The following is a 20,898-nucleotide window of genomic DNA, read 5'->3' as shown; positions in this document are numbered from 1 at the left end:
AATCTTTTTCAAATCCATAGATATAGGAATATGTGGTATGAATGCCAATGAGACAACTCTTCATTCAAATAACAATTTATAAAAGTAAACCATTATAGGTCAATGTACGACCTTCAACACACGGCCATGGCTCACATGAACAACAAGCTATAAAGGGCACCAAAACCACCAGTGTAAAACCATTCAAACGGGAAAACCAACGGTCTAATCTATATAAAAAACGAGTAACACGTATAAGTTACATTAACAAACGTCTGCTACTGTACATCAGATTCCTGACTTCGGACAGGTGCAAATATTTGCAGCGGGATTAAACGTTTCAATGGTACCCAACCTTTTCCCTTTTTCGGAAACAATAGTATAACATCACAACATAGAAAAAAACAAAACTTCTTTAGATTGAATAATGTAGTTTATTAATTACTGTATATTTTTTTACTCTTGCGATCAAGGATTTGTATATAAATATCCTTGGTGCGATCAGAGAGTCTCTGGTGTAATGTTTATACTTTCACATGTGAGGTTGTGATATGATCTCATTACCTTCCATTACCGATTTTATGTTGACCTCCAATTTCCATATCCACCTAAATACTAGTCAATTGTGAAGACAATTGGTTTTACATTTACCGACATGTTGAAAGTGGTTGAATCGGTGTTTTCATTTTCAGAGTCCAGATATTTTGTGTTAGTAATTTCATTCTAATTGGATTCTTACTATACAAATCCTTGATTGTACAGATATTACAGCCTACAGATTGGTGAAAAAAATAAGCAACACAAGTATAGAAGGTTTAAGTTTAATTAATCTAGCATACATTAAGTGCATAAATAACAATAACGCAATGTAACCATAGCCTCAATTATTATTGTTACATTCGTAATTTAAAATCTGATCCTTACCCAACCCTGTATTCCGGCAATTAGGCTCCAATGTAACAAAAATATTTTTTATTATTGTTACATTTTCATGTAACCGTAGCCAGTGCCAAATTTATAACTGAACTTTCTTTTTTTATATAATTAATTTAATTGTAATAGACAGTAATTGATTCTCAAATGAATTGTAATACCCTCCGCAAATCATACTATTGCTGTAGTATACCATTGGGATACAATTCCTGAAATTAATTCAAATACAAAATAATTATTGACAACGATGAACACTCAGATTCTTGTTTGACACTATAACTTTGTTATATTTGAATCATAAATAAACATATAATATGTGCATACCTATTTTGCAAATCACAGCGCGCGCCCAGAAGGGGCAGATCAATTACAACGTACGATACATAAATAAAGAAATATGATATATCAAATAATGAAATGACAATGCTATGTTTTCATTTTCTTGACAACATTAATAATGGCACTACTGATGAAATCCGAATAGAAGCAATAGTAAGCTAAAAGTAGCGAACTGCATTCTAATTCAATTTGTCATTTTGTGTTTCTTCAAACTCCACTGTTTCCTAACTTTTTAAATTATATATTGCTAACATTATTTTTATCCATATTACTCATTATCGATATACATCAATTTTCTGAACTAAGTAGGTTAAGATAATTTCATCTCTTACTAAAAGATTTCAAAGATATATTTTTTATATACTAGTAAGGTTATTTGTACTGTTGATGACATGTTCATTCCTCAAGGAAATGTTCCTCGTCATATTTCTCACGAAACAGTGTGGATCTTTAAGCATATTTGATGTTGGAAATTGTAAGACTAAATCAGTAAATCCTAATTTTGAGATCAAATTTGAAACAGCTACCGACAAACTGCTTTTTAGCTCACCTGGCCTAAAAGGCCAAGTGAGCTTTTCTCATCACTTGGCGTCCGGCGTCCGGCGTCGTCCGTCGTCGTCCGTCGTCCGTCGTCGTCCGTCGTCCGTCGTCGTCCGTCGTCCGTCGTCGTCGTTAACTTTTACAAAAATCTTCTCCTCTGAAACAACTGGGCCAAATTAAACCAAACTTGGCCACAATCATCATTGGGGTATCTAGTTTAAAAAATGTGTCCGGTGACCTGGCCAACCGTCCAAGATGGCCGCCATGGCTAAAAATAGAACATAGGGGTAAAATGCAGTTTTTGGCTTATAACTCAAAAACCAAAGCATTTAGAGCAAATCTGACATGGTGTAAAATTGCTTATCAGGTTAAGATCTATCTGCCCTGATATTTTCAGATGAATCGGACATTTCGTTGTTGGGTTGCTGCCCCTGAATTGGTAATTTTGAGGAAATTTTGCTGTTTTTGGTTATTATCTTGAATATTATTATAGATAGAGATAAACAGTAAACAGCAATAATGTTCAGCAAAGTAAGATTTACAAATAAGTCAACATGACTGAAATGGTCAGTTGACCCATTTAGGAGTAATTGCCCTTTATAGTCAATTTTTAACTATTTTTCGTTAATCTTAGTAATCTTTTACAAAAATCTTCTCCTCTGAAACTACTGGGCCAAAATAATCCAAACTTGGCCACAATCATCTTTTGGGTTAGTAGTTTGAAAAATGTGTCCGGTGAATCGGCCATCAAACCAAGATGGCCGCCATGGCTAAAAATAGAACATGGGGTAAAATGCAGTTTTTGGCTTATAACTCAAAACCCAAAGCATTTAGAGCAAATCTGACATGGGGTAAAATTGTTTATCAGTTCAAGGTCTATCTGCCCTGAAATTTTCAGATGAATTGGACATTTCGTTGTTGGGTTGCTGGCCCTGAATTAGTAATTTTAAGGAAATTTTTCTCTTTTTGGTTATTATCTTGAATATTATTATAGATAGAGATAAACTATACACAGCAATAATGTTCACAAAAGTAAGATTTACAAATGAGTCAACATGACTGAAATGGTCAGTTGACCCCTTTAGGAGTTATTGCCCTTTATAGTCAATTTTTAACCATTTTTCGTAAATCTTAGTAATCTTTTACAAAAATCTTCTTCTCTGAAACTGCTTTGCCAAAATAATCCAAACTTGGCCACAATCATCTTTTGGGTTATTAGTTTGAAAAATGTGTCCGGTGACGTGGCCATCCAACCAAGATGGCCGCCATGGCTAAAAATAGAACATGGGGTAAAATGCAGTTTTTGGCTTATAACTCAAAACCCAAAGCATTTAGAGCAAATCTGACATGGGGTAAAATTGTTTATCAGGTCAACATTTATCTGCTCTGAAATTGTTAGATGAATCGGACAACCCGTTGTTGGGTTGCTGACCCTGAAATGTTAGTTTTAAGGAAATTTTGCTGTTTTTGGTCATTATCTTTAATATTATTATTGATAGAGATAAACTGTAAACAACAATAATGTTCAGCAAAGTAAGATTTACAAATAAGTCAACATGACCGAAATGGTCAATTGACCCCCTTAGGAGTTATTGTTCTTTATAGTGAATTTTTACCTCACCTGGCCCGAAGGGCCAAGTGAGCTTTTCTCATCACTAGGCGTCCGTCGTCCGTCGTCGTCCGTCGTCGTCCGTCGTCGTCGTCGTCGTCCGTCGTCGTTAACTTTTACAAAAATCTTCTCTTCTGAAACTACTGGGCCAAATCAAACCAAACTTGGCCACAATCATCATTGGGGTATCTAGTTTAAAAAATGTGTGGCGTGACCCGGTCAACCAACCAAGATGGCCGCCACGGCTAAAAATAGAACATATGGGTAAAATGCAGTTTTTGGCTTATAACTCAAAAACCAAAGCATTTAGAGCAAATCTGACATGGGGTAAAAATGTTTATCAGGTCAAGATCTATCTGCCCTGAAATTTTCAGATGAATCGGTCAATCGTTTGTTGGGTTGCTGCCCCTGAATTGGTAATTTTGAAGAAATTTTGCTGTTTTTTGTTATTATCTTGAATATTATTATAGTTAGAGATAAACTGTAAACAGCAATAATGTTCAGCAAAGTAAGATCTACAAATAAGTCAACATGACCAAAATGGTCAGTTGACCCGTTTAGGAGTTATTGCCCTTTATAGTCAATTTTTAACCATTTTTCGTTAATTAAAGTAATCTTTTACAAAAATCTTCTCCTCTGAAACTGCTTGGCCAAATTAATCCAAACTTGGCCACAATCATCTTTGGGGTATCTAGTTTAAAAAATGTGTGGCATGACCTGGTCAACCAACCAAGATGGCCGCCACGGCTAAAAATAGAACAAAGGGGTAAAATGCAGTTTTTGGCTTATAACTCAAAAACCAAAGCATTTTGAGGAAATCTGACTGGATAAAAATGTTTATCAGGTCAAGATCTATCTGCCCTGAAATTTTCAGATGAATCGGTCAATCGGTTGTTGGGTTGCTGCCCCTGAATTGGTAATTTTGAGGAAATTTTGCTGTTTTTGGTTATTATCTTGAATATTATTATAGATAGAGATAAACTGTAAACAGCAATAATGTTCAGCAAAGTAAGATCTACAAATAAGTCAACATGACCAAAATGGTCAGTTGACCCGTTTAGGAGTTATTGCCCTTTATAGTCAATTTTTAACCATTTTTCGTAAATTAAAGTAATCTTTTACAAAAATCTTCTCCTCTGAAACTACTTGGCCAAATTAATCCAAACTTGGCCACAATCATCTTTGGGGTATCTAGTTTAAAAAATGTGTGGCGTGACCTTGTCAACCAACCAAGATGGCCGCCACCGCTAAAAATAGAACATAGGGGTAAAATGCAGTTTTTGGCTTATAACTCAAAAACCAAAGCATTTTGAGGAAATTTGACAGGGGATAAAAATGTTTACCAGGTCAAGAACTATCTGCCCTGAAATTTTCAGATGAATCGGTCAATCGGTTGTTGGGTTGCTGCCCCTGAATTGGTAATTTTGAAGAAATTTTGCTGTTTTTGGTTATTATCTTGAATATTATTATAGTTAGAGATAAACTGTAAACAGCAATAATGTTCAGCAAAGTAAGATCTACAAATAAGTCAACATGACCTAAATGGTCAATTGACCCCTTAAGGAGTTATTGCCCTTTATAGTCAATTTTTAACAATTTTCATTAATTTGGTAAATTTATATAAATTTTTACCAAATATAGTTCTCTGTTACTAATGGGCAAAGTTCATGATAGATATAATTGTAAGAAGCAAAATCGTTCAGTAAAGTAAGAACTTCAAACACATCACCATCACCAAAATACAATTTTGTCATGAATCCATTTGTGTCCTTTGTTTAATATGCACATAGACCAAGGTGAGCGACACAGGCTCTTTAGAGCCTCTAGTTTTAGATCAATTTTGATTATACATATGGTGTTGTGTAACGGATAGTTAACCCATTCTTAACAATGATAGAACCCCAATCATTTTGACAAAATCAAAAACTTATCAAAGAAATTGGTACGTATAATTAGTTTAGCATAGTTATTCGATTTTAACTAGCTTGTAAGTAAACTTTAAACTTGTAAAACCGACAAATATATCACGAGAAGGTTATCATGTACGCTAAAACACTGCATGGAACAATATTAATACCCATCTTTAAACGATTTAAGAAGATAGTAGACAAAGTTGGGTTTGCAGTATATGCATGGTTGTTCGAATCAGAACATGTAGGAAAGTTTGGTTATACTGCATCTGCTATGAGGAAGACCAATAGTTAATTGATAAGTAATTTATAGTAGGTGGAGGATACATGGAATGCCTTGTTTTCTCTTTTAGTCAAAATTACTACCAAACTTTAAAAGACAACAGATTAAATTGTAGTCACTTCATGATAAATATTGTTACAGAAAATGGATGCCAGTGTTCTAATCTCATCTGAACCGTATATTATTAAAGTCATATGAAACCTCAAATTAAAAAACAAATATGCATTTGTTTTTTTAAATTAAATGGATAGTTTTCATTATACAACTTATGTACATATACTTTTTTCGGAGGAAAATTCTTTAATTTGTCCACATTTAGAAGAAGTTTACTTATTTTTAATTGCTTGCTTCCAGGAAGCAATTCGGCGACATATTTTCCGTATGCATATTGACCTAAGCGTGACCCTCCTCGTACAAATCCGGCGATAGCAATACGTATGATATTTGTCATTAAAATAAACAATTACCTGATTGTATATGTTAAACACGTGCTAAATACCAATGCTTTTTGTTGATTATTTACTATAAGGGGACAATCGGTAAACTTCAGCTTCAAAACACGGCATTTAATGAGTAGCCATATTTGTTAAATCATAACAGACAGAGAGAAAAAAAATTGACGATTATACGATATATTTGCGTAAAAAATGATAAAATCGTGCACAGAGGACTAAGTTTATGATATATACATGCATTGGTTCAAGAATTGGATAAACATTATTTTTCACCAGTCACTCGTTTCTTATGACTTTAAGGAAGAAACGAAATCAGTAACCTTTTTTGTTTTCTGTACATCAAACTACCGATGAAAAGTTATATAAATGGTTTGATAAATTAATTATCAAATTTTGATACAAAAATAACATGGTACCGCTTGTAGCCTAGATAGTTCAAGCATTGGCCAAGCAGTTTGTGTTTTCAATCTTGTGTTGAGTAAGTATTTGACTAAACAAGATAAGATGTAATAATTCTTATATGATTTGCATATCTATGAATACTTGAATTGCATTGGTCAATTCGAATTTTTCTCTTGGTTTACACTTCGATAAACCATGTTTCCGAAACTACTTTCGTAATCTATTCATGCGCGATACACATCCTTGCAGGGATACTTTGATTTTCAGCAAATTGAGATTAAAAAACAAATGCATAATAGTTGTTTCTATTCTAATGCGTATAAAACAAAAAAAATGAATAAAATAAATAAATCCACTATAGCTTCGAAAATGTATAAAAATAAAATTTAAATAAATTCCGCGAAATTCCATGAAAGAATTTGGCGAATTTACGTCATGGCAAAACACGACGTCATACGAATGAAAAATTCTAGGGGAAAGATTATTTCGTTACGTGTGCGCTTCAAATTCTGATAATATCTCATTAAAATGAAGTTTTAGAGGTAGGTGTTATTTTATTTTAAACTCCGTTGCATTTATCGAACATTTATGAACATTAGAAAGTCAATATGGCGGCCAACTCCTTTAGTAACGACCTGTCAGTTGTGCATGTGATGGCGATTATACTAACCTTTATACAGCAAATGTTAATAAAAATTGAGACAATTTGGCTTCAGAATTATAAGGATTAAACACATTTTTTCTAGAGGTTATTGATGTGTAAACCGGGGCTCTTACTCACAAACTTTACATAAAAGTCCTTCGGACTTTTATTCAGTTTGTGAGTTAATCGCCCCGATTTACACATCAATAACCTCTAGAAAAAATGTGTTTAATCCTATAATAATTCTGTTGAAAAACACCATCGAATAACAAGATGAACATGTTAATTGATATCGACATGGATGGTTACATCATTAGCAATTTTGGAATAAGTCTGAGGAGACCTATAAACATATTTAATTGGAACCATTTATGACAGGAATTTGAAAAAAACATCAGAGGAAGCGAATGCTCTCACTGAAAATAAATATCCCCCCCCCCATAAAGAGTCGCGTCAGTTCACAATAGACATGATAGACGTACAGAACGACAGCTTGAAAAGCAAAAACAATTACTGTTTGGTTTAGCAATCGATGCTCCGAAACCTAAGCAATGCTAGAATGGTGATTATACCTTTTTACATTCTTTGACTTGATACTGAATTCGGATAATAAACTAGAGGTAGGAGATGCCAAATTTGATAAAAGTGTATATATATCTAACCATGTCATGCAAAAAATAAGCCTTAAATTTGCTACATAAATCAGACTGCCGTATAAAACGTTATCGTTTAAAGCTTATAATATAATATTGTGGAAGTAAAAGACCCATTTAACGCAACTTCGAAACTGGGAACTGATGATTTTTTCATAATTTTCATAATTGGGCTTTTATGGCATATCTTCTGTTAAAAATGATTTAAATATTAAAGATTCTGATCTATTCAGAGCTTGATTACTTTTGTCGTTGAGTTGTCTAATTGACTAGTGTAAAAGATTTTAATAGCTAAAAAAAGAACGGAGAAAAGGAACGTTTTGTTTTTAAAAAGCTGTAAAGAAGAACAAGATAGGAATTGCGGAAAAACGAAGTAAGTTTAAATGGACGAACTTATATGAAAACAAAACGTTAAAAATTGAATGCTTCCAAGGCTCTTTTCTGGATTTACCTTCATCAGGATCGATCAAAGTCACATATTTGGAAGCCAGGGATGTTAAATGTATTACAATGAACAATGATATATTTGTTAAAGGGTCAAAGTAAGTACTTTATCAAAATTTTATAAAAATTAAACGAGCCAAATTAATTTTAGTGAAAGTTTTGGGTACCACCTTAAACGATGATATTTCACTTATAGCAACTGTGCTAATCTATGTATGGATTATTTCACGTGCGGCGCGTATGTAGGATAAAAATCAATACACACCTCCTTTATATAGTTCGGAAGAATGAAACACGCTCGGTGAATATCACTGCTGTAATACTTTAACTTCCGCTCTTTTATCTCATTTTCTGTTAAGGTCTTTAAAGGCTCCCGAAAACTGGTATTCTGTCAAATAAACAATTGTAACGTAAATATATATAGATATCTTTGAATGACAGACAGAACAAGTACCAAAGTACCAATTAGATGAAAGTACGCAAAACTTCATTCGATTTTGATAGTTGAGAAGGCAAATGATAAATGCAAAAGTAGTGCTAATAGGTAAAATAACCAAAAGCTGGTGTAAATTAAACCACACACGAAGTGTGACAAATACAGAAAGCAAAAAATCATCAATACATCAAATACCAGTCAAAACATTTGTGACATTGGATGTGCTGCTCGAGAACATAAGACTGTTTGAAGACAAAATCAACCAGTTTTCAAAAAACACTACACATAAATCATAAAATTGAGCAACACAAGTACAACACAAGAACATTCTCCAACTTGACCAAATGTGCCATATTGAAACGAAAACAGGACAGAGGATTGATAAGACTATACAAACAACACAGATATTTGGCACAACTTTTTTGAATATTGGATCCTTAATGCTTTGTACTTGTTTGGCTTTATAAATTTTTTTGATATGAGCGTCACTGATGAGTCTTATGTAGACGAAACGCGCGTCTGGCGTACTAAATTATAATCCTGGTACCTTTGATAACTATATACATAAATAAAACAGGACAACAAGAAAAATGAAATAAAAAAAAGAAAGCAACACGAACCTTCTAAATCAAAATTTTCTTCAAATATTCATGTGAAGGATCGCTAGCAACTGATATCGTTCGATATTTTTGAAGCAGCTTCAATGAATAAGATGTTTATATGTTTGCTGGTATATTGTTACTTACTGGATTCGTGCTACATAGAAGAAATCCAATATGGCCAGGTGAGTACGATGGAGTAACTGCATATCCATATGCTACTGTAGGAAATATCTTTCGTGAAAAAGTTATCGATCTTTTCACATATGGTAGTTCAAAAACATCTTTACCTAAAAAGTTTCAAAAACATTCAATTTAAAATGTGGACAATGCATCTCAATTAATTTCAAAGATATACAAATAAACATTTGTGTAAAAAATACAAAAAGATAACAACACATTGTTCTTTCTAATAATTTATTAGAATATGCTTTTGGTACATTTATGAATTCAGAAATAAACTGACTCCCTTACCAATATTTTTATTATACTTTATGCTGAAAAAGATTACCAAACCATTTTTTACGAAACGATCATTAAGACCATGTCATAAATTCATTCGCCTGTCTTTATTTAACATCGGAATATGTGAATTTTAAATCGAATTACTGGAAAATTGATTGCAATTGTTAGATTGTTTTTAGTAGGTGTATGTACATAATTCTAATATGACGTTCTTCGGTCACTTTGGAATCATAGCATGTTCTAATTCTAATAGAACATAGACTGCACAACGATGAAATCCTATTGAAATTACAACGTCAGTTGTATTTTGAACAACATCGGTGTCCAAATGGACATTTGTGTTGGTGTTGGTCGCTATGTTTACATGAATCAGTTCATTTTTTATCGTGAAATTAAACTTAAAAAAAAAATTAGATACCAGGATTAAAATTTTATATTTACACCAGACGTGCGTTTCGTCTACAAAAGACTCATCAGTGACGCTCGAATAAAAAAATGTTTGAAAGGCCAAATAGAGTACGAAGTCGAAGAGCATGAAGGACTAAAAATTCCTAAAAGTTTCGCCAAATACAGCTAAGGTTATCTATTCCTGAGGTAGAAAAGCCTTATTTTTTTTCAAAAATTCAAATTTTTGTTAACAGACAATTTCTAATTATGAACATATCAATGATAACTCAAGTCAACACAGCAGTGCTGACTACTGGGCTGGTGATACCATCGGGGAAATAAATCTCCACTAACAGTGGCATCGACCCAGTGGTTGCAAATAAACTCATCACATATATCATATATCAGGATTAAAATTTTATATCGAATCGAAAAATGTTTGAAAGGCCAAATAGAATCCGAAGTTGAATAGCATTGAGGACCAAATGTCTATTGTCTATAAAGTTTTGGCTTCAAATCAAAATGTCTGTCTTTCCAACGTGTATTATAGGTATGCAAGTTTAATTTTTTTCTATAAGAATCAAAATTGTATCACACCATGCTCTATTTTCATTTGAATTTGGGTATACAGTATATTCGTCAATATTTGACACCTCGTCAACACTCTGTATAAGTATACTCGCATATATAATGCCTACCCATGTTTAAATAAGCATATAAAATGGCATGAAGCATTATTGCTTTATGACCTACGTGGCTAAACTATATTTTTTTCAACGTCAAAATGGCCAAAAATTACTAGTTATGAAGGATTATTTCCACCTCTAAGTTTGTATGCCCTGCATATGATGTGGCTCTGTGACTTTCAATTCATTGTGTTATTGTATGCTAATTTATAATTCGTCTAAATATTAGCATTTCAGCCCAACAATGTTAGATCTGTATATTTCCGGAAGGAAACTTTTTGTTCTTCTCTTGCCGGAATTCGAACATATGCTACTGAGATATCGTGGCATATATAGCAATTTAGATTATAATACTAGTATACAAAAGGTTGACTAATGTATCCCTATTTTTGACATTTTTATCTATCATGTCTGTTTTTTTGTGTATATACATCGTTGTCAATATAATGGAATTTGATGTGACTGTCATACACGTGAGAGGTTCAGCTAGCTACAAAACCAGGGTTAATACATCATTTACACATAGGAAAATGCCTGTAACAAGTCAAAGAACATGACAGTTGTTATCCATTCTTTTTATGTGTTTGCGTTTTTTATTATGTCATTGGCTCTGAATTTCCCTCAGAGTTCATTTTTTTTTGTGATTTTACTCTTTTCTGCTTGATATCAGATTTTACCTTCAGAACAAATCAAACCGTTTGGTTTTAATGCTCTGTTCATGCTGTTATAATAACCTTCATCATGCAATCCTTCAGCTATTCCTATAAAAAAATTAAAATTGCATGTTAACTTAAATAAGTCTATATTTACACTCAAAGGCAAGAATGTATAACTACCGGATTAATAGCTTTATGATAAAAAGGGGCTTAGTTCTCAGACAATAAAATTGAGAATGGAAATGGGGAATGTGTCAAAGAGACAACAACCCGACCACAGAACAGACAACAACTGAAGGTCAGCAATAGGTCTTCAATGTAGCGAGAATTAAAGACAAGTCCATCTGAGATCAACTTTACCTGTGAGGGTTGAACCTATGTCTGTAAATTTTATATTTACACATAGAACTTTTCAGAAAGGTATGTATTAAATCATACAATGACGGAATGTCACTAACTACTGAGCTATAGATACCATCGGGGACTAATAGTTCATCGACAGCAGTGTCGACCCTATGCCATACAAAATGAAATGAAAATGACACAAAGTTAGTTCGTGCGAAGTGCTCATCTCATTTACACTCTTCAGGAATTATCACATGCAATGATGTATAAGAACTGTATCACACTGAGAGCTGTGTGACCAAAAGGGGTATAAATTCGGTGTTGACATGAATATCAATAATGTGGTCATTTTATGATAATAAAGTTCCTGTTTACAAAACTTTGAATTTTCGAAAAAAATTAAGGATTGTCTTATCCCAGGCATATATTACCTTGGCCGTATTTGGCAAAATTTTTTTTTTTGAATTTTGGATCCTCAATGCTCTTCAACTTTGTTCTGGCATGCTGAATTATGGTCCTGGTACCTTTGATAACTATTGTAACCAATTTCGGCTATGGAAAACTTTTTCTGAGGGAGTTGCAACCTTAGTTTATTAATAATGTAGCTTTATAACGCACGCTCAAAGCTCAAAATTTTGAAATTTAAAAGGCATTAGTCATGAATACTTCTAACCTATTTTTAGATGGAGACTATGAGAAAAAGTATATTCTTTAAAAAGGATAAGCAAACATGATGTATAGATCTACATATATCAATCGACAATATAGCATTACATTTTCTCAAAAATTTGCTTATGATTTAAACGTTTTCCGACATGTTGATTGTTATGATTTAATCAACATTCCTTTGTTAGAGCTGAGCGCTTCACTTTGTCAAAAATAAGGACTAAATAATTATTCTTGATTTACTCTTAATTTTTTATTGCGAAGTCACGAAAAAAGACGACCATGTCCAATGTCATCACAGAAACAACATTTTGTATAAGAATGGTAATTTGCATTGGTACTACACACCCTAGTTAAATTGATAATGTAGTTCATGATATTACCAATGTTATTTCAACTGATCGGGCAGAGCTTATGTTTTAATTTGCATAAGGACAGTCTATTTAAAAATGTGTGTGATAAGGATGATTGCCGTGATAATTATTCTTGAATTCTAATCACATATTAGTGTCACCAAACGCATATACAAAAGAACAGAGTGTATGATATGGAACGAATAACTGAACACTTCATTGATGAGTTTATCCCAAAACTCCTGTCTGTAGATGGACTGGTCGTAACTAAGCGAACTTTTAAACCCCGCCCAGGCAAGTGAAATAAATCTAGTAATAACAATATATAAATTATTGAATCAACTCTACCTGTCCTATCCTGTGGGTCTGTAATAATGACATCGAAAGCACCTTTTTGATGCTTTATGTACTCACTGCCATCACCAATTACTAATTCTGTCCTGACATCACTAAAACTTTCGGCCAGTTTTGGAAAGTATTTCTTACAAACATCAACAACTTTCTAAAACGACACACATACCTATTATTTACACATAATGCTTTTGGTTGAATTGTCAATGAAGTCCCTGATTTATATGTAGAACGCTACTGCTAAGGCAAAATCTTATTATAAACCTGATGAACTACAATTTTTGAAGATAACTCTTAACAGGTGTTATTTTATAGTCTGTTTCTATGTATGTTGACGTTTGTTTTTGTAGCAGTTCAGTGTGTTTGTTTTCCATTGTTTTCCTTTTATAGTTGATGTGTTTCTCTTAATCCATCTCTGACTATTGAGCAGCGATACACTACTTTTTTTTCTTTATTCATATTTATTTATGAAAATACCTACGTTGAAAAATTTTGTTTTTCAACAAACATTTTGTTTTCATTTCTATATGGTGATGGAAGTGTTAAACAACCCAGCATGTTTAACCCCGCCACATTATTTATGTATGTGCCTGTCCCAAGTCAGGAGCCTGTAAATTCAGTGGTTGTCGTTTGTTTATGTGTTACATATTTGTTTTTCGTTCATATTTTACATAAATAAGGCCGTCAGTTTTCTCGTTTGAATTGTTTTACATTGTCTTATCGGGGCCTTTTATAGCTGACTATGCGGTATGGGCTTTGCTCATTGTTGAAGGCCGTACGGTGACCTATAGTTGTTAATGTCTGTGTCATTTTGGTCTTTTGTGGATAGTTGTCTCATTGGCAATCATACCACATCTTCTTTTTTATAAGACTGGTTAAACAGCACTCACACGGTCTGCCATGTATGTCATCATAAAAACCGAACCCCTCATTACCTGAGCGATTTTTAATTCAAAGGTAACTTGACTGTTAACAAAATGTTCAAATGCATTATATCATGCAGATTTAAGATTTTTTTGTCATCCAACCAACCCAGTGATAACAAAAGAAAATAATAATAAAAAAAATATTTATCTTTGACCCACCTTAAAACACCTTCTTAAAAAACATACACACATAAAAAAAAATACCAACTAGCAAGAATATCAAAAGAAATTATCAAATAAAAAAACATAAAAAGGACAAGATCAATAATGTGAAATCACAACATAGACTATATGAAAACAGAAAGAAAAGCAAAGCCAAATCAACTTGTCGTTTGTTGCTGTATATCATATTTGTTTTCGTTAATTAGTTTTGTACATAGATCAAGTAATTGCTTTTCACGTTTGAATTTTGTTACATTTTGTCATTTCGGGCTCTTTTATAGCTTATCATGCTGTATGTTCATTGCTCATTGTTGAAGGGCTCACGGTGACATACTATTGTTTACATCATTTGTACTGTGGTTGAGCATTGTCTCCATAAAAATCATATCATATCTTCCTATATCTATAATTATTCCATATTGTCACCTCGTCAATTTCGCAGACGACAACTTTTTCTACTGACGGATGTTTCAAAATTTCTCTGGCTACTCCACCATCTCCTCCCCCAACTATCAATACCTGAAATAGAAAAAAAGTTTGTTTTTATCTACCATAGGTGTATCTTATTTTGAGAAGTTTTACGTTAGATGACGACATTTAAAGTCCAAACTTGTGATATTTCTATCATTATGTGCTTTCGGAATATATCAATATACAGGGAGAATACATTTGAGAATTTAAGACTTCACTAATATTCATTCTGACTTGTGTCTGATCCCTCTTGATATTTTTGCAAACAGAATATGCTTGAACATGTTAATCGAAACTATCAATTCACAATACATTGATATAATCAAGAACATTATGCAATCGAATAACTATATTTTACAAGTGCAAAAATAACACATATACTTTGTTCGTTTTATGTTCTTTGTGGATGTTTTATTTTATTTTATGGAACACAAATGTATGTTGTTTTAAACATTCAGCATACTTTTAAATTTATTGACTACATAATCATGTATCCTTGTTTTGGGTACAAGGATTCTACTTTTTGTCTTAAAAACCTTTCGGGTCCTCTGGTTTTTCATTTTGGTACACACCTTTAAATATTTGTAGTAAGGAATTTATCATTACAAGAAGAAAAAAAAACACTTTTGTAATAACAATGTGTCAGTAAAGTTAGCCACAAATTTTGTATTTTGCGCAATTTAAAAAACAAATCGAGTTTATGATAAATAGACAAAAAAAGGCAAAATACTGTCTATTATTACACTAATACGGATTCATTTATTTCCAACGTATTTACCAATGATATTTGATTGCGTGGTTTTGCAAAAGTCTGCCTACCGACATATAGACAATTGCAAACGTGATCCACGAAAATTTGTATACTAGGAATAATAATGAATCAACAGGAATAAAATTAATCAATACCCTTTTCGCATCCGGATGACAGTTCAGAGGTAAGTTAGCCATCATCTCGTGGTATACAAACTCGTCAAGCTCTGCAACTTGAACCATCCCATCCAAGACAAGAACATTTCCAAACAATTGACTGTAAAAAAAGATATTTTAATCAATGATGCAAACGATATTAATACAAGAAAAAGATTTTAGCAAAATAAAAGGCCAATAGCATGCTAGCATGTAAGACACCCGTTAATAATTTGCTCTGATGTTTTATTTAAAATATATATATAACTGGTAAGCATTAGAGTTTGATTGTGTTTCGAAAAATGTAATTCGACATTTGTTTTTGTACATAAATCAGGCCGTCAATTTTCGAGTTTCAATTGTATTACATTTGTAATGTTTGGGCCTTTTATAGCTGACTATGTGGTATAGGTTTTACTATTTGTTGAAGGCACATTTATCAAATGGCAAAACCAAAATCTAAACACATCAAACGAATGGATAAATGTCATATTCCTGACATGGTCATATTGGTACAGACTTTTATTTCTGTAGAAAAGGGTGGATTATGCTAAGAATATCTTCCATGACGTAACTTAATAATTGTGCAATTCTGTTTTTGCCAAACAAATATCATTATGTCCAACACTCACCTTTTGAACACAATAATTTCTTGATATTTGGATATTTCCTTGTGCAAAAGTTTCTCCATTTTAATACCAAAACTCAAATCTGAATATGGCATTTCCTCGCTTTCCATTCGGCACCATTTCCCGTCAATAACAGCCATTATATTAAAGTTGAAGCCTTTTTCCTAAAGCTTACTAAATCATAATTTAAATATAAATATTTACGTGTCTGGATGAGAAAATAATGAACACAAAATACAGAATAAAGTGTAAAATAAAAGAGAAAAAATAGGCTGTATATTTAAAGAATAGAGAGTATCGTGGTGCTATAATAAGAAGTCACAAATTACTGATGAGCCCCAAAGTAGGCTCAAAATTGTAAGAAACAATTTAATAGCAAAACGACATTGTATATTCACAACACAAAATATTTTGACGAAAACTGCGTTGGTCAGGAAGAATTCCGAATTAAAAACAAAATAAATCAAAGGCGATGTACAATATTCTAGTGGGAGATATTATGGACATAATTGTGCAAATCGTGATACAAGCATGAAATTTGGTATAAAGGTTAATTGACTAAATGATACTTATTAAAAAATCCGCTGCTGGCCAGAAAAAAAATCATTTTTTGAAGATGGCCACCACACATTTCGGAAATGGCGTCATTACAAATTGGCAATAATTCGTTAATCCTTTGAAAGGTGTGTTAAATGTAAAATCCAATGTTAGATTTGATTAAAAGTGAATGACAGTTCCTAAATTACGACTAGACAATACATTAATAAAATTAAAAGTGACCTCCGGTTTCAAAATGCCGGCCAAAAGTCAAAAAATTCAATTTTTATACTTTCAAGCAACTTCATAGGTGATGTTAATACTTGAAAGATGTTTTATAGGTAAAATCCAATGTAGGTTATGATAAAACGTTAAAAACAGTTCCTAAGTACGACAAAACAACACATAAATGAAGAAAAATAGTGATTTCCGGATCCAAATACGTAGAAAATCTTTTTATAATTTCCATCAACTTAACAAGTGATACGACTCTTGATTAAATTTAAATGCCTAGTTCGGTTAGAAAGACAGGTTGCTTATCTTATAATTATCTGACAGTTGCCTATACAACAACCCGTACAAGGAAAGCCAGAACGGTAGCATTTACAGTTACCAACACACGGCTGGATTTTTGCCTCCGCATTTCAAAAGTTTTTGACACGAGGATGCAAAGGCAGTCACAGAAGTCCATTTCGGTTTCCAATTGTCATTGTTTCTTTCTTGCATCCAACCCCAGTGTTCATGACTTGGTACTTGTACCTGTCAAATACATGAATCAGGTTGAGCCTAATTAACAGTTCAAGCAAAATACATGCAGTTGTCGGATGCACCTAATCCTAGGTATATTGGAACATACATAAAAAGAATCTGCCGTTCTTTATGTTCCAGTATTGGCTCCTCAAAGACATCATGTCCATCCCCTATCACGCAATATATCACCCAGAGTTTTTTAAAAAGTCATTTCAATGTGCAATCCATGACGATAAACTTATCATTTTCCGTACAAATCAGGCCATTTCCAGTGAATTTACTTAGACATTTCAAAAAGTGGCTGATCTGTAGTCACAATTGATGTTTCTCCAGGATTCACCACATTTTCGTCTTATCTATCGTAAAGCTGAGAATTGCCTAGTAATGCATACAAATCGTTCTTGATGTCTATAAATAGTTTGCACATGCGCAAAATTGTTAAAAATACATGTGTATCATAACCTTGAAAAATATCATAAAACCAATTCATAATATCATTAGAAATAAAAAAAAAAACACGAAATATAAAGTAAATAGTTCAATATTTTTGAAAGAATTTTGTAACATTTTCGCGCATGCGCAAATACTGGATATATCAGATATTCATTTTTAATAAAAATGTGATATAAGGAAGGTGGCAGCCAAACCTGATAATTGGTTTTTACTAAAAGAAGTTGAAAGAAAATTTTTCCAGAAAAATCAGGATTTTCAAACTGAGGAAAACAGCCGTGGCCATCTTGAAAAAAAATGTTTTTGAAGTGCCAGCAGTTGTTTCTTGAACAGTATATAATAATGATGCTTCGTGGTAATTTTCATGCTTGTATCATCATTTGCACAATTCCCTCGATTTTGCTTGCTAATATCTTCTACTATTCTACTGTAAAACCGCAATATATAATAATATATATATACTGTCTTTAGATGAGGAAAATATGTGGTTTTATAGACTTTTGAAAAAATGAAAACCAGTTTTGATGCTGACAATTAATATGATACTCCTCTTCATTTATGAAGGCTGCACGGAAAGTAAAAGTAACTTATGTGCTGACATGAATTACCATTGATATGGTTATAAATATAGATTAACTGTTTACAAACTTAAGAATTTTTGAAAAACTTAGGCTTTTCTACCTCAGGAATAGATTACCTTTAAGTTAGCTGTATTTGGCAAAAAGGCAAGGAATTTTGGTCTTCATGCTGATCAACTTCGTATTTTATTTAGCCTTTTCAACTTTTTTGTATTCGAGCGTCACTGATGAGTCTTGTAGACGAAACGCTCGTCTGGCGTAAATATAAAATTTAATCCTGGTATCTATGATGAGTTTATTCAAATCTAGGTCATTAGGATATTGTTGGTACATTGTTCTATTGACAGTCATACGACATCTCCTTATTTTAAATAAAACAAGAGACAGGTGCTATAAAATATGATAAGAGAACAGATAATTTGTAAATTAATTGAACAGACAAATTGAAAGGATTAAATTAACTTTAATTTATGCAATAACGAATCTTTTAAAACATTTAAAGGTACATCATCATATTTTTCAATTCCAAGTCATTTGACATCTTTGATATTAAAAGTAAAATAAGTTCTAGTGTTGTCAAATCGTACACTTTTGTCTAACCGGTTAGTCGGATAATCGTTCGACCGATTAACCGGTTAACCGGTAGTTTAAGTTGATGGTTGAAGGCCTTATCTACAGTACCCTACACATACATATAAGAAGATGTGGTATGAGTGTTAATGCGACAACCTTCCATACAAGTTATACATTTACGTTTTTATAATATGATGAATTGAAGTTTGTCCTTTGGTATTATAAGGCTTGTCTTGACCTCGTACGTAGAATTTGATATGGCTAAAACCCATGAATCTTTCATTTTCTCTTGTTGTCTCCGAAAATATTATAGAGTGTTTCAATTTGAAATGATTATGCCAAGGCTTGTTACTCGTACTATCAAGTATACATTGATTACATTCACATTGGTTTACATTGCACAATTTTTGAGTTAGCATTTCGTTGAAAGTAAGACTAAGCCTTGTACGACGGAGATTGCACATTCAGACGTAAATCTACACAATATAAGATCAAAAATGAAATAATGAAATAAATCGACAAATTTAATCGTATTGCTGATTTAAAGTTTCTTTTAAAAACATGTATACTAATTATGTTTCCTTAAGATCATCCCCCGAGCTGAGAGACAAGTTGTAATTAATTTCATATTTTGGATTAACAATAGCAATCAATATACTGGACAATTGATCTGTCAAATTAATCAGCACGACGACAATTTTTAAAGAAAACATAACTATTTAATGATTTCAATACAAATTTATATCAAATCTAAAAATTAAAAAAAATCCGGTTAACCGGTTAGCGTTTGTGGTATTCTTTATTGGGTTGTTGAAACGGTTAACCGGTTAACTGCGTACACGTTGACAACACTAAAAATAACATTAACTATCGAACTCCTAGGAAAATCCAAAAACGGAAAGTCAGTAACCAAAGTCAAAATCATACGCTCAAACGCATCAAACGAATGGATTACAACCATCTTATTCCTGACATGGTACAGACATTTACTTATGAAGGAAATAGTGGATTAAACCTGGTTTTATCTTAAGTTTCAAAAATGATTTCTATTTATATCTGGAATGTCAGCAATCGCATATTTTTTAATATTTTATATTCATATTGAATCTGTTTGTGAAATTTGATTTTGATTTTGAAATATTAAGTATTTTCTTCTCCTGGAATAAATTACCATTAGTGTACTGTGGATTCATTATTATTCGTTGGATACCAATTTTCGTGGATTTCGTTGGAACAGATGAACCACGAAACTAAATGTTCAACAAATATTAAATTTTCAATAAGCTTGTATGCATACTTCGGGAAGACCACGAAATTAAATATCCACGATTTTGTAAGTTTTCCTCAATCAACGAAAATTGGCACCCACGAAAAAAAAACCCGAATTCACAGTATTTGGAAAAAACTCTCTTGAAGTTCGTTCGTTATTTGGACATCGTAAATGTTTTATATAAGAGTGTCACTGATGTGTCTTTTGTAGACGAAACTCGCGTCTAGCGTTAATAATTAAGCCTAGCATCTGCAATGAGTCTATTGATGAGCATGATTTTTGCTTTAGTGCTATTTAATGAGTATTAAAGCTAATATATATCCCCATAGTTTGTTACATAATATGTAATATGAACTAGATCACAAAGTTTAACCACTTACCTGCGTTTGTACAACAGAACATGTCACGCCTTCTCTAGAATGAATCTTTTGACTTGTATTTGAGAAAAAATACTACATTTAATTTTCATAAACTACCACAAGTGGTGTCTTGTTTTGTGAAGTATATCGTTC

The 20,898-nt window shown here is 32.5% G+C and overlaps 1 protein-coding gene across 1 annotated transcript; it reads right to left on the bottom strand.

The window, feature by feature from the left end:
* Positions 1-786: 786 nt before the first annotated feature.
* On the bottom strand, positions 787-20,898 carry LOC139501064 (spermidine synthase-like). Its single transcript, XM_071290031.1, has 9 exons — positions 20,767-20,898; positions 16,232-16,402; positions 15,600-15,720; positions 14,649-14,741; positions 13,132-13,285; positions 11,441-11,524; positions 9,373-9,515; positions 8,456-8,578; positions 787-1,121 (listed from the first exon to the last, which is right to left on the bottom strand). The coding sequence occupies exons 2-9, from the start codon at positions 16,366-16,368 to the stop codon at positions 1,089-1,091; spliced, it is 888 nt and encodes a 295-aa protein (XP_071146132.1). The 5' UTR covers positions 16,369-16,402; positions 20,767-20,898; the 3' UTR covers positions 787-1,088.

Source organism: Mytilus edulis, chromosome 13 (genome assembly GCF_963676685.1).
Source record: "Mytilus edulis chromosome 13, xbMytEdul2.2, whole genome shotgun sequence".
Lineage (NCBI taxonomy): Eukaryota > Metazoa > Mollusca > Bivalvia > Mytilida > Mytilidae > Mytilus > Mytilus edulis.
The sequence above is the reverse complement of the archived record's forward strand: the minus strand, read 5'-3'. Positions and strand labels throughout refer to the sequence as shown.

Bases quoted from the DNA above. Each gene is read 5' to 3' on its own strand.
- LOC139501064 (XM_071290031.1), bottom strand. From the start codon at position 16,368: ATGGCTGTTATTGACGGGAAATGGTGCCGAATGGAAAGCGAGGAAATG. The intron at 8,579-9,372 runs GTAAGTAACAAT...TTTATTTGACAG, and splicing joins TTCTATGTAGCACGAATCCA to AATACCAGTTTTCGGGAGCC. The intron at 1,122-8,455 runs GTGTGTATTGAT...AATTAATTTCAG, and splicing joins TTCCGAACTATATAAAGGAG to GAATTGTATCCCAATGGTAT.